Source organism: Alexandromys fortis, unplaced genomic scaffold (genome assembly GCF_014885135.2).
Source record: "Alexandromys fortis isolate MF-2015 unplaced genomic scaffold, M_Fortis_MF-2015_v1.1 scaffold_187, whole genome shotgun sequence".
Lineage (NCBI taxonomy): Eukaryota > Metazoa > Chordata > Mammalia > Rodentia > Cricetidae > Alexandromys > Alexandromys fortis.
Genome location: NW_026068088.1, coordinates 1846667 through 1872117, shown reverse-complemented (window position 1 = coordinate 1872117; position 25451 = coordinate 1846667). Strand labels below are relative to the sequence as shown.

The following is a 25451-nucleotide window of genomic DNA, read 5'->3' as shown; positions in this document are numbered from 1 at the left end:
TAGACAACATGTGTGGGAAATAGAGGGGGCTCTAAATGAATGTATGGTGAGCAGATGAGGTCTTGAGTACATGTATGCCATTAACATGACATAACTGTGTCTATGTCAATGACTCCAGAGACTCAGACCCCTGGGAACTGGCAGAGACTTCCCCAAATCAGACTCAGGGAACTGAGGATGCCTTCCTCTGATTGGATGTGTTAATGTTGGCAGTGTGTGAAAACCAGCAACTGTAGCTTCCTTCTCCTGGTGACTGCAGCCGGTGACGGTTCCTCTACAGAGATGTTCTACCAAAACTAGCTAACCCCTCTTCCTGTGCACTACATAATAAATGTGCCGAGGCTCCTGGTTGTGTAGTAGGTGCCTCTCCAGCCCACCTGACCCCAGTTTGTCTGTCTCTGTGTGCATATGTCTGTAGTCTCTTCATTTCCTTGTTGCCTCAGTCAGGTGTCCAGGACCCTGCCATGCTGGACACAGTGAGCAAGGACAAGCAAGTCTTGGAGATGAGACAGCTGAGAACTGAACTAAGAAGGTGAGAGGCATGGAAGGCCCAAGTACAGAATCTCAGGCTCCAACCCCACCTCCCTGATGCGTGGCCCACAGGACACCACTTACTAAACGAAATGTAAAGAAAACTAGGAATTGAGAAGAGTGATAATAACTCATCTAAATCTGAACACAGAGTCCTCCAAGACCATTTGCCACCTGCGCATGAAGCCAGCACTGATCTGACCCTCCATTTCCTGTCCCTGAATGCTGAGTACCTCTGCTGCTCCATCTTGTTTCCTATGGTCGGACACAGAGCCTGGTACATCTTATCCAGCCACGGTCCCAAACTAATCCTCCTTCTCTTTCTCTCTGTGACAAATTCTCCTGACATCACAAATACTTAGTAACGTATTTCTCTGATCCACTTGCTCTAATGGCCAGTACACATCCTTTTCTACTTACCAAATCTGTCAGATAAATTGCTGTCTTTCTCTCCTGTAGTATTTTCTTGTCTGTGCTTCTACGTGCACCTCACACTTAGCTTAGCATGGGGGGTTTGCTATCCCTTAGCCCTTTTAATGTTCGGTAAAGGCTAGATGTTTGGAATCGAGCCTGTTCTTGTGCACACACACATTCACCCATGAACTCTTCAATGTCTCACATTTTCTCTCTAGAAGGGCCTAGTGGATGACCAGAACTTCATTTGGACAGTTTTCTCCAAAGAACAGTGTCCAAAGTTAAAGACTTCAAACCATCAGGGTGTCGTTTCTTCCAGTCCTTTAAAAGTGACCATGACCAGGTAGAGGCGCAGTACCAAGAACTGTTTTCTAAAAGGAGTTTCCCCATACAGCTGAAAAGAACCATGGTACGTGTATACTGTGGGGCTGAATAGCAATGTGCTGTGGTGGCCAATGGACAAGACGGATCTGGAGTCAGCCTGCTGTTGGCGGATTCCTAAACCTCCAGGGATCCCTGTCTTCCCTGGAATAAAGAAAATGCTGTTTACAGTATCTGTTCTACAGGGCAACTCCCAGGAACAACTGACCAATCCCTTGGCCCAGGACATTAAGGGAACTCAACAATCATTTGGTTGATGAAAATCTCCATCCCAGCACATACTGATTAGTTACTGTGCACTGCATTTGGGGAGCGGGCACAGAAGAGAACTCATAGCCAACATCCTGCCTTGCCTCCCCTTCTCAGAGGGAAGAGTAAAGTTTGGGCTGTGACTTAATGACCAGACTATGAAAGATCTGCGGGTCATGCTGAGAACTTCGGTCTTTTGCTCGCAAAGAGGTGAAGCAGGCACCTTTCCAACTACTGAGAAAATGGGACACATTTAATAATTACACCAGGCAATGGGTTTAAATTTTCACATGACAGGCAAGCTAGCTATTTACCAATAGTAGAATCACCCCCAAACTCAAAGAACTATTTCTCCCAGAGACTACCACTACAGACTATGGGAGACGCTTTGTTCTGTTGACAATGAACCTTGACTGAAGAACTGAGAATAGCTCAAACTCATTGAGTCTGCTTATCAGACACATGGGGATGATGAGGCCCGACTCTGCCTCTGGAGGCCTCATTAGGCTGGTGAAATAAGACCTTGGTGAATACATGCACAAAACCCCCCAACCTGACCACAACATAAAACATAAAGCCAAATGCAGCTTGGCACAGCCCAGCATGTGGTATGACTCACACAAGCCAAAGAACACTGAGTGAGATGGGCAAGTAACCCATTCCAAGAGAAATAACACTACAGACAATTACAAAAGCTGATAAGATATTGTCCTTGGTTTTGAGATATCCCTAAAAGCAAAGGAAATTCTAGCATCAAATTCTTTTCTTTTATTTCCACTCTCTGGATAACCCTCAGACCCTACAAGTTAATCCTTTATCATTAGCCAGCTTTCCATTTAAAACGTCCTTCCTAATAGCCAGACTCTTACAATGGTTCTGGAATAGTACACCCAGAGTAAAATAGCCTTTTAGCCCATGACAATAGGGAACATTTTAAATGTACAACCTATAATGAATTTTTGAAAATTAGATTTTGATTTCAGTACCTGAAACAATATGAGTTAAAAATAAAATTCTGTAAAACACTGAAATAATACAAATTTGTTTTAATGAATTTCCAAGAAAAGACAGACTTAGATATGATATATTAGATCAAAAGGATAAGAAAGATCCAGTTAAAGTACAGTTAAATCTAGCAGAACAAAAAGAATAAAGAATTAAAAGATCCTTAGTAGCACATGGGGAAATAGTTATCTCTTTTCAGAACAGGCATTTCTGTTAGAAACTCTTGGTGAACCAATCAAATGATGGTATGCATTTATTAATAACTTGATACTTGATATGCCAAGAGCTTTAATCGTCCTTCTTTGAAACTTAAATTCTGCTAAATTTTATGTCTTGGAAGAAAATTAAATGATTCTAGAATATCTAGCTTTTAATGAAAAATATTTGTATGTATTTTGAAGATTTAAAGCCAAATACTTATCACATAGTAAATGTATTTCCAGAAAAATAACTAACTCAGAAAGTGATTTTCAGATAAAAGAGGAAAATCTTCTGTCTTCAGTGGCACTCACAGTTCTTTCAGACTGTGTGAGTCTCAAACTCAACTCTTTTCCTTTGGTTAATTTATTATGTTTCACCGGGTGGTGGTACACACCTTTAATCTTAGCACTCGGAGGATCTCTGTGAGTTCGAGGCCAGCCTGGTCTACAAGAGCTAGGTCCAGGACAGGTTCAATAGCTACAGCAAAACACTGTCTTGAAAAAAATTTATCTAAGTTTTTAAGTTCAATACACATGAAAGGTAAAGGAAATACAAGGCTCCTAGGATCTCCAGCTCATGGGACTTTCTTATTTAGGTGGATTATGGGTGAAGAAAGGTCACACACATGCTCGAGAACACACACACACATATGCACGCAGCACATACACACATGTGCACACACACACAATTACTAACATTAACAGTAATGCTAAGAGCAGGTGTCAAGCTCTTGGTGTCTGTAGTCGACAGCACTAGCTACCCAGGAGGGTGAAGCAGAAGGAACCCTCGAGTGCGGATGTTCAAGACCAGGTGAACAGCACAGTAAAATTCTGCAATTAGTTACAGCAGTTCTTGCAGAGTGTGCTAAAAGTAAACAGTCTGTATTATCACACACACACACACACACAGGGCCATAAATGGTGTCTGCCTTGGCCTCTTGTGGAGTAGATGAGGCATTGCATATCAAGTGGGAAACCACAACAAAGGCGGTGGTAGTGGCGGTGGCCAACCACAAGTCTTGTCACACATTTTCTCTCACTTAGATCTTTATGAATTAGGGAGCTATGATGCTTGATCTGTATTTTAAAAAGGATTTTTATAGGGCATTGCAGGAGTAGAACACAAGGAGCTTCCTATTATAGATCAGAAGAGTCCCTTGATTGTAGACCAAGTAAGATTTCCTAAGAAAGAGTGGGGGTTCTCTTTGGGGAAAACACTAGTGGGACATTTTTCTAGACATCTGAGGGCACTTGTGCTCACTGGAGCCAACGCTCAGTTATCCAGTGGCAAAGGACCACGGAAGTCAGGAGCCCATGGAAGATTGAGCAGAGGTGTTAGCACTGTGCTAACTTCACAATGATTACTAAGTTAAGAACACAGTAATCTTTAAGTCACTTAGATTGCTAGCTTTTTGATAGTTATACAGAAAAAGAATATCTATGGAGCTGTAATTATCAGGAACCAAGTGAGCCCTCCTTTTAGAGTATTTAATAAAGAAACTGCCTAGGCCCATTTGATAGGCCAACCCTTAGGTGGGTGGAGTAAACAGAACAGAATGTTGGGAGAAAAAAAGCCCAATCAGGCGGTCGCCATGATTCCCCTACTCCAGACAGATGCAGGTTAAGATCTTCCCTGGTAAGCCACCTCGTGGGCTACACAGATTATTAGAAATGGGTTAGATCAATATGTAAGAGCTAGCCAATAAGAGGCTGAAACTAATGGGCCAGGCAGTGATTAAAAGAATACAGTTTCCGTGTAATTATTTCGGATAAAGCTAGCCGTGCGGGTGGCCAGGCTTCAGGAACATAGCCCACTGCTCTTTATTACAACATTGTGTGTGATATCATGGTTCCAGCCCTCCACCCCACATATATGAAAATTAAAAGTAATAAACAGTTTTAATTAAGGGTCAAACTTTTAAGAGCCATTACTAGTGTATAATAATATAAGCTACATTAAATTTTAAGCATCTAATTTATGTTTATTCACATCTCCATTTCTACAAGTGAATTCTATTCAGAATGTTTTGAAACATGAGTTTCTTCTGTGAACTAACAGTGAAACATATCAAAATAAAAAGCTATTAAAACTTTGCCTATGTTACTCTCTCATTTTCATTTGTGTTTTGCAGAGTAAGGCAAAGTTCTTATATTCTTAAAATAACTAATATACTAGAGAGACTGGAAGATAATTGCTGTGGGACAATGATCTGTATCTTGTCAATTATATTTTAAATAAATGCTGATTGGCCAGTAGTCAGGCAGGAAGTATAGGCGGGACAACCAGACAGGAAGTAGAGCAGGTCAATGAGAACAAGATAGTTCTGGGAAGAAGGAAGTTTTTTTCTGCATTCCTGACCCATCCACAGAGCAAACAAGATGTGACTGCCTCACCAAAAAAGGTACCGAGCCACGTGGCTAACATAGACAAGAATAATGGACTAATATAAGTTATAAGAGTTAATAAGAAGCCTGAGCTAATGGGCGAATCAGTTTATGATTAATGTTGACCTCTGTGTGATTTCTTTGGGACTTAATGACTGTGGGAACGGGGCAGGACAGAAAATTCAGTCAACAGAAAATAAATCTAGAAAAGTGGGAATTGCATCTTCCTTTGAAATCTATGGCTGTAAAATTTAAGCAGCAGCACCTTCTCTCCATCCACCAAGTATAAGAGGCAGCATGGATACAGGAATCACCACTGAATGATTAAATCATGATCATGAGAGCAATGTGTGTGGTCCCCGTGGCTGCATCACACACAGCCTCAGAGTTTGCTTCAGATTTGTTTGTAAATCTTGATTTGAGAGCTGTCCCTGTCAAGAGAATATGCTCAGGACACAACAGTGAGATGAATATGACTGTTTGTTTTCAGTCACTAATACCTGTGCTAAACTGACATCTAGGATTTCCTGGCTTCAAGTCTCAGTGACAAATACAAAACCAAACTGAATCACACCACTATCCTTTGACCAAGGGTTGGTTTTCACACTAGACACTATAATCTTGTGTAAACCAAAACTTTGGTAAAAATACAGCCCAACCTTTGTTAACAACTGAGACAAAGGTCAGAAAGGTGAAGTAAAGAAGACCCTTCTGCTTGATCTATCAGAGGCTGGTGGAAACGTTTATAGACCATGCATACTCTGTGCTGGGATCTATGTAATCTACTGTGAACATTTGTTCAGTCTCCACAACACTTCCAGAAGGTCATTCTCTATTTTACACACAACAAAAATGAAACACATAGAAGTTAAATATCTTACTACAAACCACTCCACAGTAGGCAGAGGTATCCAGTTTGAATCTAAGTCTGTTTGGCTCGTCAGTACTCTTTCTCTCTACATTCTCTCAAGCAGAGGGTAAAGTTTCTTAGGATATGGAAGTCATCATTCCGGCCCAGGGCTCCTCCAGGACCCAGCATTAACTGGGACACTAGCTTATAGTTTCAGCACTGGCCCTGGAATCATTTGGAAAGACGGTGGTTGGGAGTGCCCTGAGAAGTCCATGGCTGTGTATAGAAATGTCCTCCTTAGAAAATGATTGTGGCTGGGAGAACGAACGCACTTGCTCCATTAGACCCACGGATTCCTAACACCTGACTAGAGGACAAACTCTTCTGTCGGAATTTGCACTGGTTCTGAATAGGTGAGACTCTTTTCCATTTGTTATTTGAGCAAGCAGAGTAAAGCTATTTGCCTTGTGCTACCCAACTGATGGATCATCACCCCCCCCTCGGATATTTGCAAAATGACCAGCAGCTGAATATAAAACCTAGTAGCCAGAGCTGCTTGGGGGCAGGTGGACTCTGTGACCAACCTGATCTGCAGAAAAAGCAAGAAGCAAATTCTTCAATTGGAAATCAGTAGTGAGAACATTTGGGATATGATTCAAAAAATGAAGGAGTAGAAACCTAGAAGATCTATTCATTGAGAAGTGTGTGTTTTCACACCATTTCTGAACTCTTGTGAGCATTACATAAATTCTTCTGCTTTAGTTAATCTACTAAAATTCTTTTTTTTTTGAGACTCAGTCTAACTATGTAGACCAGGCTGTACTGAAACTTACTCCAATCCACCTGTCTTAGTTTCTTAACTTAATGGCTATAATAAATTGGGAAACGAATGGTAGTGAACTCCTCCAGTCCTCTGCAAGAGTAGCTAGTGTTCTTCACTGCTGAGTCATCTCTCCAGTTCTGTTTTGTCATATTTCTTTATACTAAGAAATCTGTGTGATTTTGTTTTTATTACTTCAGAACAGACTCATGTTTTAGGTTAAATGTTCCTACCACATTTAAATGTTCCACCACACCAGCTCTACTTAATGCCAGGTTTTACCAAATTTTATCTGAATATGAATTTTAAAAAACAAGAAAGAATATTATTTTTATTTTTCCTGCAAGAGCAGTGACTTGAAAAATTCCAATACACACTTAATAAAAAAGATGTAAAAATAAATATAGCAAACCTTATGCACTTAGTAAAAATAAAAATCTATACATAACTAAATATCATTTTGAATATTTGTGAAAAACAACCCTTCATGTCACAAGTGATCTATGCTAGCAAGAACATCATATAAAATATGTCAGGCAATGTGGCATAACAGCCCTTGTTTTGAAAATAAAAATAATTTATTATGTTTGGCTAAAGTCCAGCACATTGGAAAAATAAATGCTACTGTCCTATTACAAAAGGGTGAGTAGGCCCTGTAAGAGATGCTTTCTTTCCATAAGGAAGACGTTTTTCTTGCTCCTTTCACCTCAGGAGATTTCAGCTCATCACTTTACAGTCATGAAGTCATCACCTGCCCACAGCATATCTGTGAAAACCAGACTTTCTCCTAACAGACAAAACAGAGAATAGTTATAGGAAATTGACAGCAGAAAGACAATGGAGACATGAATGCCAAATGCGAAGCTTGTGACAGATAAGATAATGGTTCCCAAAGATTGCCACCATAAACCCCATAACCTGCAACCATGTGAGGTTACACGACAAAGAAAATCTACTTACAGATGGAATTACAGTTGATAACCAACTGACCTAAAATGAGGACAGCATCCTGAATCATCCAGCTGAGCTCAGAACAACCACAGATTTTCTAAAGTACAGCCAGAATAGCTTGGTCCACCATTGTAAATTTTAAGAGAGAAGAGGAATGTAGACCATCTGGAAAAGGCAAGAAACTGCACTCTCAACTCAGCCCCCCGCCCCCGACAAGAATGTCGTCTGACTAACACCTTGATTTTAGCCCACCACAACCCATTTGGTCTTCTGATCTACAACTATAAGACATTAAATTTACATTTTAAACTTCCAAGTTTGTATTAATTTCTTAGAGCAACAGCCATCTAGCATATGGTGGCCAATAAATTATAAACAATTAATGCAAGGACAGTCAGGCAAAACTCTAAGCGATCAATCTGATGATCTGAAAAAGAACATTTAACCTAGAACATGAGTCTATCCTGAAGTAATAAAAGCAAAAGTACACAGATTTCTTAGTATAAAGAAATATGACAAAACAGAGCTGGAGAGACGACTCAGCAGTGAAGAACACTAGCTACTCTTGCAGAGGACTGGAGGAGTTCACTACCATTCATTTCCCAACACGTTAGGTGGTCCATAACTGCCTGTAACTTCAGCGCCGGGAGATCTGAAACTTCCTTCTGGCCTCTGCAGAAACCGCGTGCGCGTGCACACACACAGAGGCACATACACATGTGCATGTGTGCAATTAAAAATACAATAAGCCCTTAGAAAGAAACATGGAAAGGGGCTGGGAAGAGTAAAAACCACAGGTAGGGGAAGAGCACAGGACACATTGTCCTGGACGTGCCAGGGAAGCTGGCCATGGGAACTCACAGCAGCTACAGCAGCACACTCAAAACCTGTGGAAGCTCAAGCCAAACCGAACCCTAGTGTGAATAAGGAGCTGGGTGCACAACCCCACCCCCAGCTGTGGGATACTGGCAATTTTAGCTGCTGGGAGAGGGAGAAACAATGTTCTCTGAGAGTGGAGCCCTGGTAAGTTGACTAGATTCCAGTAGAAGACCACAGAGCCAAGAATATTTGAACAGCAAGAATTAGCCTTGAAAGATTTTTAAAAAATAAGACATAAAGTTGGATAGATAGGGAAGGGAGTTATATTTGAAAATGGTTGAAGGAAGGGGGGATGAATATGATCAAAACATATATAAATACTCAAAGGACTAAAAAAATAAAATGATCCCCTTTTTGGTTGTCCAACACAGAGTAATCAGCATTGAAACCATATACACACAAACAATAAAAACAGACTTCACAGGTTCTATTTATATACATCTGCACAGACACATACGAAACAAATACAATCAAGAAAAAAGGCTATCGACTTTAGAATGGGAAGGGATGGAAAGGGTTCAAAGGAGAGGAACTGGGGAGGCTAGGGGGAAGGAAAGAGGGAGAAATGATATAATTCTATTAAATCGACTTTTAAATGAAAAATGTAAAAAAATGTCAAATTATTTTTATGCTTTTACTAGAATATTAAAAAAGAAAAGGATTAATAAAAAAAGAACACATTGCTCTAAAGGACAAGTAAGAGCTTCATACATGTCACATGGAACAGCTTCCTAGGAGTTCCAGCATCTTTGTCCCAAAGGTTCCCCAAGAAACAGTGATTTGTCTCTGTTTTCCTGAATGAGCAGGTACTGACTTGCCAGGTAACAGGGCTTAAACAATTTACATAAACTCTGGAAACTTGAATGTTCTCAGCAGCTTAGAGTCTATTATAGTCTATGCCACAGATATTTGGTGGTGTCCATTCAATGCTATTCATTCTCAGTTAACTGATTAGAGAGAAAGTACAGAAACCAGAGGTAGAACTTTAACCAGGGAACATTCTGCAAAGAGAGAGTAATGGCATATAAAAATGAACTTAGTGTTTCCGACTGTTAGCAAGACCTTGGTGCAACCCAGCAGATGACATAAAGAGAAAGGGGGCTGGTAGGGGGGAGGACACACACACACACACACACACACACACACACACACAAACTATAAGAAGCAAGGATTCTTTATTGGTCCCTAAAAATCACCTCTAATGGCCATCAATTGTCCTTAATTCTTTTAAAGTGAATTTTTGGCTTTCTGTGTTGCAGAAGCATAGCCAAAGAATGAAATAATTAATAATAATAAAAACCAAAACAAACTAGGCTAGGTTTAGAAGGGAACAATGATTCAGTTCTTTTCAGCCTTCCCAGGAAACCTCACACAGGGACATTGGCATGCCAGACAGATCAAGCACAAGCACACACACACACATTACACACACACGTGCGCGCACACACACACATGCACATACACACATATCACACACATATGCACATACACACACATGCATATAGACACATCACGCACACACACATCACATGCACACACATACACGCACACAGATTAAAGAACTCTCATGCTTTCCATACTGTAAACAGTATTTTCTGCATCCTGAAGCCAAGAGACTTCAAGCCCTGGTCACTAAATTCCTCTATTCTGATCATTTCTCTCTCTTCTAGTCACCAGCTAATAACCCCAGTACTGGCCATTAAAATTATTTTTCAATTTGGCCTCCTGAAAATTCTTCAAAATGATAATGCACTTCCTTAGTTTATCAGTCACACAGCCTGCAGCTAAATCTCTGGGAACTAGATGTTATCTTATTCATTCTTGGAAACCTTGGTCCTCTGGGAAGGTGGAATGTGCTTTTTATATCCTATAGTTAGCCTTCAGAAAACTTTGCCAGAAGATGCACCTTTCCTAGAGAATAATTTTCCTCCTAACTAAATGGCCCTCCTTAGAGTTTGTGTAAGCTTTTATACAAATCTTAGTCAGTCTAAGACATTTTGCTGCTGAGTGGCTCAAAGGCCATGAAGATATTGGGCATCTCTTAAGGGCACCTAATGAAGGAAGATGTTGGGCATCTCCTAAGGGCACCCAATGGAGGAAGATGTTGGGCATCTCCCAAGGGTACTCAATGGCTCTGCAGTCATAGTTACTTCTGGGATGGACTGGTAGAATGTACTAGAATTTCCATAAGTAGAAGTTACAGGTTTAAAATTCTAGTCACCCTGATAATATGTAACAGCATCTCTAGACCTCAAGTGTTTTCTCTTGATATGATGATCTAGCTTCCATTTTAAAACCAACAATGGAACTAGAGATCATCATTTGACACATTGAAATTCTTAATATACTTAAAATACTTTAAATGGCATGGCCATTTAAATTTGAAAGAAATGTCTGTTCTGTAGTTGAAATTCTGTAGTTGAAAGAGTAAGAAAAGTAATTATACAAAACCATATGAATTTGGATATCCTCACTGCAGCTTAAAGGGCATTTTTTCTAATATCAAAGTTGAATACTGTGCACATATTTCTGCTAATTCAAATTCCCACCTTCTTTGCATGCTCTATAAAATTAGATTCAAAGTTTGGCTGCCTAAACAAAGACAAGACCAATAGACTTTCTAATGTGGAAGTGGGAAATCTCACTGTACCCACACCTCAACAAAGAACTACAGAGAACTAAAGAATGTTGGGAACAGAGAGGACAAATGTTCCTCCCTGGGGATGAGCCCCTTGGTTGGTTGTCCAGTATAAAACAGTCTGTCCCGAAATCATATACTATAAGCAACACTGGGCAGATTCAGTAGGTTGCAATATTTACACACGTACATAACAATTGAAGAGAAAGAAGCCATGGATTTAGAGGGAGCAGGGTTAGGGGTACACAAGAGAGTGAGGAAAGGGAAAGGAGAAAATAATGCAATTGTATTTTAAAATAAAAATATTGAAAAATATGCCAAGCACTCCCATCCTTTTCTACAAACAGCTTGGAAATTGAATCTCTGGATCTTCATGGAGGAAATGGGTTGTGACTTTTTCCTTAGTGCTGCTATTCATTGGAGCCTATGTGCGTAACTTCAACCTTGACTTTCTGTCTTCTGGCTTACAGCTGCTTCAACTTCAAATGGCCCTGTGTCAGTTTAACTCCATATATTTGAGTTCTAGATCACCCTGAAAGTAGCAAGCCTAGGGAGCTTACCATTCTATACTCCATTTTAGCCATAAATAGTCAGACTTACTCAAAGTTCATCTCCAAAAATATTTTATGTAGTTGATTGTTTTTACTCTTTACTCTTTGGGGCCCACCATCCTGCTCCCAAATAAGTACATGGAGACCTATTATTTCTTATGAATGCCTGGCCTTAGCTTGGCTAGTTTCTAGCCAGCTTTCCTAACTTAAATTATCCCATTTCTCTTCTACATTTTGCCTCTGGGGTTTTTACCTTTCTCTATTCTATATACCTTTCTTTACTTCTTACTCTTTAACTGGCTGTGTGGCTGGGTAGTGGGACCCTGGTGTCCTCCTCTCCTTCTCTTTTTCTCTCTCCTCCTTCTTCCCTCCTTTCTCTTCCTAATTATCCTCTCTGCCTGGCAGCCCCACCTATCCCTCTCCTTTCTAGCTATTGGTCATTCTTCAGCTCTTTATTAGACCAATCAGGTGTTTTAATCAGGCCACTAACACAGCTTCACAGAGTTAAACAAATGCAACATAAAAGAATGTAACACATCTTTGCATCATTAAACAAATATCCCATAGCAAAAACAAATGTAACACATCTCCAACTAATATTCTACAACAATTTTAGGCTCTCAACTCTAGGGAAGAATACTGAATAGCTAGTTGTGTGTTAGCAGGCATAGAGTTCATGAAGAATAGACCCTTTCCTCATAATCAGCAGTTTTTAAAATCTCAGAGTACAACTACTAGATTCTTGGTTACTTTGTCAAAAGAATAAGATCCAAATCATATCTCTGGTCTGGGTGTGTTATGAACTTCATGCAAGTTCATGAATAGATAACTGTATAAACCTTGTAAGATCATTATCTGGCCAGAGGCTCTCCGACAAATAGCAAAGATAAACTCTTGTCTCCTCCATCTGAATAGACATGAAAATACCATCTTAAAGAAGCTGTATGTTCTAAAGAATTTAGACTAGTATAAATCCTGCCTAAAATGTAGATTGTCTCCATTATACAATATGGTATAATCTTCTGTATTGCAAAGGAAGAAACATAAGAGAAGAAGTCCATTAAATGCAGGCTGTGGACATCCAACCCAAGAAGTGTTCCAATTTCTCTACATACCAATGACATTCTGAAAGGAAAGGAAGAGATCTAAGATCCATAATCTAATGCAATATGTGAAGTTTATTTAGTGATTCAAATAGACCAGTCCTAAAAATACAGTTGTAAGACCACATGAGAAATTTTAAGTGTGATCCAGGTATAAAGTGATATTGTAGTATTAAAGCAATAATATAATAAATTTATGGAATTATTAAAGTATTTCTTATCTGTTATAGATGCATACTTGATAAAAGTGTATTTTATGCTTTAAAACACTCCAGAAAACAGTATACAAGACCACATAGAACAACATTAGCACAGTGCTGTGTATTCAACCTGTTTTATAAGACATTCATCAACATTATTCCCATTAATTTTAGAAATTTACATAATCAAAAGTCAGGGATTAAAATAATAAATAGAAGGGGCATTTGATCAATTTAATTATTAAAACAATAGAAAAGTGTTTATGCAGGAAATTTTCTTTAGATTATGCACATTTTTCATTAGCAATTAGACTTCTGCCATCTTAATATTTAACGCTTTTACATGCTATAAAGGAAGCTAACAAATAGCCAGGTTAAATAAAAAAAAGTCTATCAAAAATAAAATGTTTAATTCTAAACCTCCCTAGAAAAGGGAACGGTATATCAATGTGAGGGTTAGCTTGTCTTTTGGTCACTTCCCATAGTGAAGACTGGATGATACCAGGGAATATTTATAATCATCCAAACTCAAATTCTTCATGGAATTAGTTACTATACCTGTGAAAACTAATTCTCAGAGTGTGAGAAATAATCAGCTCTTAGATTTGTTTTAAAGTGGTTCCCTTATGTAAAATTGAGTTACTTGCTACTTTACAACATTATCTCTAGTTGCTCATTAATTAACAGTATTACCTCCTGGCTGGCATTAAAGAACAACAGAGATTTCTCCGGAAAAAGCAAAAGGCAAAAGAACAAAATCAACCCATCTTGGCATTCTCATTACACACTCAAAAATGCAAGAACCAATATGAAGTGCTGGGACATGGGGGTTGTACTCCAAAAGTTCAGAGACTGGGCTCTTAAGCAACATCTTAGCAGCGAGCAAAGAACCAAATCTCACCCTAGACTTTCAGAGTCTTCACAATGAATCATCCTTATCAAAACCATTTAATCCTTTAAGTGGATTATATTTACATTTTCTTACAAAGAAAGCGAGAAGATGGCTCACATCCTGAAACTCTAATTTTATATCATTAAAACCTTTCCAAAGAAATGCATGATTTCATAATTCATATTAAATTTCAATCTCCTTGTCTGAATTACTAAAAATTTTAAAATGCAGTATGTTTTCTTTTCTTTCTAAAGATAAAATCCAAAAATCTGTAGTGGCTATCTTCTACTGGAAGAAAGTAAAGACAACAAGAAGGAAAATTAGTTCACGTAAATAATGGCACAAGGGTTGAGTCCAGTATTTCAGCTGTTTTTTTTTCCCTTATATATCCAATTATGTGGGCAGGGATTACAGGTTCAACAGTGGTTAAGACAATTATTTCTTATTACGATAAAAAATTTTAATATAAAGAACTGTGCTTTGGGTTGCATTAATTGCAAAGGTGATTCATACTGTCACATGGGGCTCATCCAAGGATGTAGAAGAAATGCTTCTTATTTTCCACATTAGAACATCTTGTTATAGTTGGTTCCTCTTATCACCCATCCATCTCCCTGAGTTTGATCCCCAAACACCTTACCTACTACTGCCTCAGTGACTTTCCCTTCTGTGGGAAGAGGGAAGTATTGGTTTGGAGACACGTTGCTGCCATATCCCAAGAGAAAACCTTCCAATTTTACACTTGGATTTGGACGCAGGAACTTCAAGAGGATGGAGTCACTGGTGGTGTTGATGTGCACTTTCAAGCTTGGTCTTTTACCTGAGGGTGGAAATATAAGGTTAGTGTCCAATACATCAGCCATTTTTTCATCACTCAACCCTGCCCAGCAAACCTTGCCTATTGGAAACATTGTCCTAAGAACAAACATCACCTCTTTTGCTTCTTGGGATCATACCACTGATAAAAAGCTGACCAAAAACAAGACTAACATTAAAATCAAAGAAAATGGACTTACTACTGCATAAAGCAGACTAAAATAAAAAGCAAAATAGAGAGATCCAAGTTTGGTAGTTTGTTACTGAGGTTTAAGTGGAATTTTGGGTGATCTCATTTTTCTATCCAAAGTGAGCTAGAAAATTCACTTTATACATATTACCAAGATATGATGTAAGCAACTGGAAGATTCTTATTGGTAAAATTTAATCACTTTACCTTGAAATATCTCAGCATCCTCGGGATGCCCTCCAGACACATATCTACAAGTTTTAGTCATTGACAGAGCTGGGAATAGACAAAGAAGTAAAGCTTTTGGGATAAGGATTGTTGAGGTGGTGAAATGGGGGTTGTTGTATACAGGAACACTTGAAGGCCAAAATAGAGTGAGATTCTTGGAAGTGGAGTTATGCATGGGTTTGACGCATGTGTGTGCTGAGAGAGAGTCCTCTAGCAAAGCCCCATGTGCTCTTAACAACTGAACCATCTCTCCACCGCCATGTGTTTTTAACTCCCTGCATGAGGATTTGTTTTCTTGAGGAGCGATGCTTATTTAAATGGTACTTTCTGGTCAATACCTCACATACGAAATTATATAAACTACAGTCTAATTTTTTTCTAAAGTGAATCAAATTTCTGAATTAAAAATATGTATGCCTCTAAAGACTATAATCATGGGCTGTAGAGATGGCTCAGTAGTTAAGAGCACTGACTGCTCTTCCGGAGGACCTGGGTTCAATTCCCAGCACCCACATGACAGCTCACAACTGTCTGTCACTCCAGTTCTAAGGGATATGACACCTTCACACCAATGCACATAAAATGAATCTAAATAAATTATTTTTAAAAAAAGATTAAAATCATGAGCTTGAATTTTTCTCTTTATTCTCTAAATATTTAATATTTTAAAATATTTTTGCCCTTTTAGAAGACTGCATTTACTGTTCTAACAATTCCCTCTATCATTTCTCATTAACCAGAGTTCCATGTTGAATGAATACTAGTCCCCATGTCACTGCAGCATGAACTCCCCACTGCAGCTATAATGAGGATTTTATTGTACCTCAACCCAAACAGTTCTGAACAATTGCCATCAATGTAGGACTGTTACACTTTGTGCATGAAATGTTCCCCAATGGTCTTACATGTTGAATGTTCCAAGCTGCTGGATCAAGTCACTGAGGGGTAATTAGATCATAAGGAATCTAACTTCATCTGTGGATTAATTCCTTAGTGGATTTTTAACAGGGTGGCATTATTAGAGAGCAGGAAGTGGGACCTGCTTGGAGGACAAAGGTCACTAGGGGCATGATCTAGAAAGTTCCATCTTGTCTCTGGCCCCACCCTGTCTCTCTGCTTTTTGGTGAGCAATAGTCTGCCTTCCCCCAAATTCAAAGCACACAAACAAGCTGACAATGCACAGAAGCATATCACAGTGCGATCCAAAGGAAATCTTCCTTTCTTTTGAAATGTTTCTTGTGGGTGTTTGTTACAGTGACAAGCAGCTAACTAACACAGGAACATGGAAGGATTGTATGAAGTCTTTGAGAAAAGGATTGCCCTCAGGAGTACCACACTATTGGAATGGATCCCACCCACCTCAGCAGCCAGGATCAGTTCTATGCATGGGCATATTAGTTTGCAATTGACTAAAAACATAATTTTATGAATGTTTTAACTCTTGGTTCTTCCTGCATCTTTGAAAAACTAAGAACCATAGACACTAAGTAATTTCTTGAAAATTCCCGAAAGGAACATCACAGTTGATCTAGTTCAGTTCTTCCAAATGAAGGCAACCTAGTGCATTCACACTTCCCATCATCTTGCCTGTATACTGTAGGGTCAAAACTAAGTCCTGAAGTTCTTGTGGGCCTTATTGTCATTGTGACCATTGTCATTACTCAACAGAGTTAGGAGTGTCAAGCCACGGGCCTCATGGTGAGGACTTCAATTTGTCTTAATTTCTCCAGGTTTTAATAAGATACTGTGTAGTTTACACAAAACAGACTTTGTCCAGTTCAGTTTGTCCATTGTAAATCAATGGGCCTACATTTCTGCCAGTATTACTTTGTCCCAGTAGAATGGGGCAAATGTAAGTTGAGATCACATTCTTCTGCTTTAGGAGGTTGTAATTTCTCACAGTAAATTGAAACGCAGCCAGGTTGCTTGCAGTATTCTGTTGAGAAGATATTTGGAAAACTCTTTCTGTGCTTAAGCTGAGCTTGTACTTGACTGAGAGCACAGAATAGTGGCCTCACACCACACTAGAACTTTTCCCTCATGGACTCTGCTGGATGTAATCATGGTATGCCTCCTCTGAGAAAGCAGAAGGAATAGTATACTAACAGAAAGAAAAAGTCATAAACACAGCTACCGATCCACCAAAATGGAAGAGGTTTACTTCTCTGGCAGAGGACCCCACCCTTTCTCCTTTTGGCTAGCAATTTATGCCAAGAAATACATCATCATTATTGAACTTTGAATTATATTTTAATTATAGAACATTATAGAACAAATGAATTGACTCTTCCTCCAAAATTCTGATTTCTACTACTCTCCTGAGTGAAATATCTACAGATGTCATGAAAAGGAGTAACACATGCTGAAAAATACCCCTGCAATAAATGTCACAAATATAATATTTTAGAACCATCCTCTCTGCGCTTCATTTAAAGAGGTGGTTCTCAAACTGTGGGTCGTGACCTGCCTCAGGGGTCATATCAGATATTTACATTACTAGTCATAACAGTAGCAAGATGACAGTTATAAAGTAGCAACAGAAATAATTTTATGGTTGGGGGTCACCCCAACATATGAACTGTATTAAAGGGCTGCAGCATTAGGAAGGTTGAGAACCACTGATTGAGTATTAAGAACTCTTATCCCTGTGTTACGTTACTATACGTTACTTCTGATATTACTTCTCAACACACCACACCTTATTTTGATCAGGTTAGTCATCTCACATTCCAAAATATGTGATTTGTCCTGACTCTTCATGGTTACCACAAGAACACTATGCAATCCCTCCACCTTTGCTTGGCATTCTTTCCACCCTTCACTCATCCAATTATTACTTCATTGATCTTTAGCATCTGGCGAAAAGGTTTTACAGCTTTTTTTCCTCTTATCCAAGATAGATTTATCAACATTTTCTCCAAATTACTATTTGTATTAGGATTCAATGACACTTTATACTTCTGGACAATAAATGCTCTAATATTTGGATTCCATATCTCTGTGCATCATGCATTGATTTTAATATTTGATGATAAATCATCTTTATTACAAATTATTATGGTTTGATTCCATCATGGATGGTCAACCTTTTGGCACTGAAACATAATATTGCCACTTACAAAGTCTTCACTCAAAAATGCACTGACAAGTTACAAAAGCTGCACAATGCTTTATTAAGTGAGTTTATGATTTGGGGTTGGTATATATTCATGGCTGACTTTGACCATGTATAGCCATGAGGCCACTAGTTGGACACGCCTGATGTTTTGGGGCCCAATTTATGTAACAGACATTATCTTTCAGAATTTAGTCATACTTAGGCTTCTGGCAAGTAATATAGATATAATAGAAAATGACACACTACAACATAACCTTAACCAAAACAACACATAAATAAAGAGCAAATATGTTGCCCAAAATGTCTTTGTTCAGGATACAGTGGGGGGAAAGGACTACTAGAAGAACATTTTATCGCATGTGAGAGATATAAAAAAAACAATTAGGAAAGCAGTAATAAACTGCCTTGGGAAAAGCCGCATATTGGCAAAGTACATTCTTGGATCCATGCCAGTGGTTTCTAATCCTCTATTTGCAACACCCTACAGTATCTCTAAATATTTCAAAGTGTTGTGAAATTCCAAAAGTAAATAAATCAGACTTCTTACAGAGCAAAATTAGAACTAGCCACTTTTCAAACTTTCAAGGTAAATATATGCCTTCCAGCATTAAAGGCAGGGGTGAGACTGGCAAACTGGACAGCACTGTCAGTTCAAGGACTCTGGGTCACCAGACCAACCAAAGGATGGAGGCTGCCCGCTGCTGGGGGCTGAGGACAGGACCAGATCATTAAAGAAACAGTTTGGCCTGGGATACAGCTCAGTCACCGAGGGAGTGCCAGAGTTCAAGCAGCGCCCAAACAAAACAGCAACAAGTCCAAACCACCAACAAAAATACCGTCAACACTAACTACAAAACTCATGCTTTGGTAAAAACTAGCAGAGACATTACAGCCATTCAGTCATGAACCTCAGAGAAAGGAATCATCATTAAAATATATTCATTAGAGTTTCTGCATGTCTAATTTCTCATAAAGTCATCTTACACTTTCCAAAGTATTACAAAATATGGTCGAAGTTGTTCATGTCACATTGGTCAAGATGATAAAATTCTTGAGACAGAAAAACTACATTCCATTAAAAGCCTTCTAAAGGTAAAAGATATGTATTATGTAGCAACAGGAATTGCCTTAGCTTATATTTCCACAATGTTATAATACCCTGTGAAAAAGATGATAAATATTCCAAATAGCAAGTGTGCATCTAAATTTAATCCTATCAGGGCACTATGTACAGAATAATTGCAATACTTATACCAAGAAAACAAAGACTCCTTAAAGGATGGAGAACACACCCCCATTTGTGGTCTTCTAGTATCCATCTCATACTTCACAGAATGCTCACAGCATACTGTAGCCTAGACATGCTCTGCCATTTACCGCGCTATAACAAACTCATACTTTGTAAAATATTTAACTAATTAAATCAGTTCCTACCAGTTCAGATATGACATAGGAAACACAGATTTAAAATCAGGGCACATTATATATTTTGATCATATTCCTTCCCTTCCCCCAAATCTTCACCAGATCTTCCCCCACCTCTTGATAAAATGTTTAAAGCTATAAAATTTTTAAAAATCTAGAAAAAAATAAAAGTTCCTTAAGAATTTGTATCCAGAATACATAAATATTCTTTATCGTCGATTAAAAAGAAAATAAAAGCCAAGCGATTTAAACGTGTTCGAATAGCATCCTAGTTTGCTTCCCCGCTGCTGCGACACAACACTGGCAAAGGAAACTGCAGGGGGAGATGGCTTCTTTCATTTCTTATTTCCAGTTAACAATCCATTGCTGAGGGAAGTCAGGGCAGGGATTTGGGGGCCAGAACTGAAGCAGAAACCACAGAGGAATGCTCCTTATGGTCTTGCTCTCTCCAGCTTGCTTGCTTTTATAACCCAGGACCACCTACTCAAGGGTGGCATCACCCAGAGTGGGCTGGGCCATCCCACAGACATTGCTAACCAAGAAAATAGCACCACAGACCTGCTTTAATGAAGGCCATCCCTCGGTAAAAGTTTCCTCCTCCCATGTGACTCCAGAATGTGCTAAATTGGCAAAAAACTACCCGGCACGAATGGATGCTTTACCAAAAGAGGTGAGCAGTGGTCCAGAAGCACAGAAAATGTGTTAACCTCTAGGGTTGTTGAGTCTTCTCCTCCAGAGGTCAGATGGAATAATGTTGTAGTACTGATTACCAGTACAGTGAGTGTTGCTAACTGCTCAAGCAGGAAGACCCGAATTCAGATTCCCAGCACTCATGCAAAAATCTGGGTATGGCTACATGTGATAGGAACCCCAGGTCTGGCAAGAGACCACTAGCACTCGCTGGCCAGGAAGTCGAGTCAAAAACAAGCAAACTGTAGATTCAGGGAGAGCACCTGTTTCAAAGGAAGAAGGCAGAAAATTGTAGAGGCAGACAGACATCATCGTCCAGCTCCTGCATACCCAGATATGTACACACATGAGCACAGCACACACATGAACACATGCATGTAGCACACTTAGGCATATACAAGACAGACAGACAGACAGAAATGCACACAGAAAGAGAGAGTGAGAAGTTGTAGATATCATCGTCCAGTCTAGATATGTGTTCACATGAAGGTACCACACACACATGCAGCGTATGCATGTACCACAGATATGCATATACCACACAGACAGACACAGAGAAAGAAGGAAACAGGCAAAAACACACAGACAGACAGACAGACACACACACACACACATACACACACACACAGAAACTTAGATAACATCCTCCAGCTTAGACATGTGTATGGACATGGTTACTACATACAATATATGCATGCACCACACATATACACACAGAGAGAATATGTAGACATCATACAAATGAAGCAGACATAAATGTGCATTGTCCCATTATGTGCAAGCCATAATTTGCCAATTCTTGGTCAATATGATTAATCAAAGGGAAACGAAAATTAAAGCCACAATGATGTGGAATGGCCAAAATTAAAATAACAATATAATTAATAACATGTCAGGCAGAATTTGGAAGTCTTATACATTTGGATTGTGAGTGTTAAGTGTACAACCGGAGAAGGCTTAGAAAGTCACCAAAGAACCCAACTGTTTCATTCTTCACCATTGCACAAAGGAGAGATGAAAACATGTCTGTGCGAAACATGTATGAGAACATTCCAAAACAATGAAACTGGAAACAAACCCAAATATCCATCAGTGGCTGAGTGAATAAATAAGCCACAACTCATTCATTCAATGGGATCAGATGCAGCAATAAAACAGAACGAATTACCTAAGTAAACAGGCAAGCTAAAACTCTACTCTGGCATGCCATTGACCCGCTGAATGCTGGGAGAGCCCCTTCCTTAGCTCTGCAGCCACGCTAAACAAACTCCTTCTGATAGAAGGACATTCAATCATGTGGCCATTACAGCACTAGCAGAGTTAGCTTTAGTAGTATCTGGTGCTATTGATCATTCAATACACACACACACACACACACACACACACACACACACACATTAAATCAGGTTTTTCTCAAAGAACACTAAGTCTCAAATGCACTCTGTGCAAACATTCCAATGTCTTACCATTACACAACATATTAAGGAGTTATCAAGATACCCCATCTTTAATGTTTATATTGAGCGAATGTGTGATAGCATATTCAAAAGCTCTGAAAAATGTAACTGAGGGCATGGATTTTATTCCACTGAATTCTTATGCAAGGTTATACCAATGTCAATGTTAACTTAAGCCTTGGCAATAATTTACCTTTTGCCTTGAATTTTCAGGAGTGAAAAGTCAGACCATGGAATGAAGATTCAGTGCTCAAATGACTTTCCCTGCTGTGGATTTATAAGTTGTGGTTTTATATGTGTTAAAGGTTTTAGCGATTTTTCTGCAGTGTTCACAGAGTGACCAGGAAGGCAAAGGATATGGACAATTGTTCACTTGTTTCTGTTCCTACGTTGTAGAGGGCAGGATTTTCTTGCCAATAACAATAACCTAAAAGCCAGGGATACTAACAGAAATTTTAAAAGTTTTTCTTTAACTTTTATTTCATGAGTGTTTTGCCTACATATATGTATATGCATGCCTGGTGCCCACAGAGGTCAGAAGAGTCAGATCTCTTGGAACTGGGGTTAACAGACAGTTGTGAGCCACCGTGTGGGTGTTGAGAATGAAAATAAGGTACCCTGCAAGAATAGCAAGTGTCTTAGCCACTGACCCATCTCTCTCCAGCTCCCTGGTAAAAAAGTTTACATAAAGAGAAAAAGGTAATTTCAATTCAATACTTTAAGGAGTACAAGAAATTAATGTCACTAATAATTAAATAATAATTAATGTTTTTTATTTTATTTTATTTTGGTTTTTCGAGACAGGGTTTCTCTGTGGCTTTGGTGTCTGTCCTGGAACTAGCTCTGTAGACCAGGCTGGTCTCGAACTCACAGAGATCCGCCTGCCTCTGCCTCCCGAGTGCTGGGATTAAAGGCGTGCGCCACCATTGCCTGGCTAATTAATGTTATTTAAATTGCTTCCACCAGTTTTGTATGACCAGATACTTGACTGACCTTCCGTGAGCAGAAGAGTTTAACTAAAATAGTCGGGAAGATGAGGAAAATAGGGTCTGTTCTGTCATGGCGTGAGACTTTACCAGAATGAGGTAGGTGGGTGGGTGGAAGGAATTCCTTAGATTACCTCTGTGCTGTGTGTGAGTGTTGTGTGTGTGAGAGAGAGAGTGAGTGTGTGTGTGTGTGTGTGAGTGTGTCTGTGTCTGTATTTGTGTGTGTGCCTGTGGGTCTGTGTATGCCTCTGTCTCTCTGTGTATGTGTCTCTGTGTGTATACTGTGTTTGAATGTGTGTCTGTGTATGTATCTGTGTCTCTCTGTGTGAGAGAGTGTGTCTCTGTGTGTGTGTGTTCCTGTTTCTCTCTCTCTCTTTGTGTATACAGAATTGTCATTACAAACGTTCCCAGGATTGTTGTTAAGTAATTCTTGCTCATTTTTAAGTTGAAGGATGCTGGTGGCAGGATGCCTGGTATAGTGTAGATAAGGACAAACACTTTGGACATCTTGAACCCTAACTAACCAATGAAACTCTTCCCCATATATATAAAACACATGTTGAAGCAGAGATATAAACAAGAACAGTGAAGTCAAAGAGTTCACAATGTTCGGGAGATGAATTAACAACAGCACATGGTTCCAGAGACAGCCACAGAGAATCCTTGCATGCCATTTACAAATATAGACCTGGAAACATAAGGAAAATACTGACTATAATGAACATCCAAAGAAAGATTTTGATAACTCTAAAGAAAAATGACACTGTGAAAATTAGAGAGAAAATATTGTGATAGAAGTCCCATGAGCCTCGTGACCAGCCCCAATAGCAGCAAACTGGACCTTTAAGTACACTCAAATTTTGAATTTCCTCATCCATAATGATCTGTTTGCAAATCACAAACTATAGTTTCTTGTGATTGCTGTTCCAGGACAGAATAGCACACTCCCACCCAGGGATAGCATACAGTGAGCAGGCAGATGGAGCATAGGTTCCCAAGGCAGCGTGATTTCTCGGAATTTAGGGAACATACCCTTGTTCACCTGTAGAGCTGTGCTTATGCAAATACCTCTGAGCGATCCCCATGGGGCATGACTCCAATGAGCCAGCCTGCTATTTATTAGAACACTAAAGACACCAAATATCCAGAAGATGTTTGCTATTAAATTTATAATGTTTGAATTCAGCACTGTCCAAAGTCTGGGGGAAAAATGTTTTCCTCCTGATGGAACACTTTCTGTGTTTGCCCAGCTGTGGTGAAAATGGGCCCCACTTGAGCTGAAATAGCCACAGTTTCCACCTAGGTCAGAATACCCAGTGTTCTGATTGCTCAGGCCAAGAGTTCTCCTTCTGCTGACGCTGGAGCATTGACTGGCAGCCTGAAATGTCCCGTGCTGACTTTTCAATAGCGTCTGATCATATTGGATAGTTTTACCAAGGGAGAAGTAGTTTCATGGCTTACATCATAACACAATTGAGAGCCAGGGAGGATGATTGTTTTTCATAGCTGACTTCCTAAGTGACAGCTTACAGTTCTTATGGAGACCTCCCATCCGAATGCATATATTCTCATTCGCACACAAGCCTTAGATTCGTCTACTAAAACTGCTCTTTAGTCGGGACAATGAGAGTTTGGAGAAGAAGAGGTGAGGGAGATGCAGGAAACGACAATTATGTGTGATCAACAACCATGTATTTGCCATATGTTCAGGAGGACGGTTTCCAAATGGCTTCAATTTGGCTTGAAGAAGGCTATGGCTTGATCATTTTTTGTCTCCTCTAAAACACATGCAGAAACCCAAGCCCCACTGAAAGCATTGCAGGGTGCAGGAGCCAGTATATTAACCCCTATTAGACGGCAACAACACTACTATCCAAAGGTGAGCTCTGCTGTCTTCTACCCTGGCTCCAACTGGCAGGCTCTCAGGTGATGCATGATAAAGCAAGAAGAGCATCTACACAGCAGTGCCTTGAAGCTGAGCTTCACAGTCTGTGAACTGGGAGCGGATGCATTTCTGCTCATTGCTCCTTGCCCAGTCAGTCTCCAGTATGCCATTAAAGCGGTGAGTGGCATGTGTATATTTGCCAATCCGATTTTCAATTCCCCCTGTTCTCTAACTACTAGGTACTTGGTTTTAATGACCTCTTTGAATGCAATGACTGCATTCCAGAATACTGTGCTGGGAACTAGGCAAATTATTTGAATGTCATGACTAATACAGTACATATATACACTATATATACTAATAAGTCTCTATATATACTAATACAGCCAATATGTATACTATATGTATATACACTAATATAGTCAATATATATAAATACAGTCTATATATATACTAATCAGTCAATATATATAACGTATAACTAATTCAGTCAATATATGTACTAATACCGTCACTATATATACTATAGATACAATAATACACTCAATATATGTATATATACATATACTAATACAGTCTCTCTCTTTATATATATACATATATATAC

At 39.3% G+C, this 25451-nt stretch overlaps 1 protein-coding gene across 1 annotated transcript in view; it reads right to left on the bottom strand.

Moving 5' to 3' along the window:
• The window catches only part of Abi3bp (ABI family member 3 binding protein), a 226801-nt gene that overhangs the window by 149014 nt on the left and 52336 nt on the right, over positions 1-25451 (bottom strand). Inside the window, 1 exon segment of the mRNA XM_050122348.1 lies at positions 14690-14869. Within this exon segment, the coding sequence (XP_049978305.1) occupies positions 14690-14869 (180 nt within the window).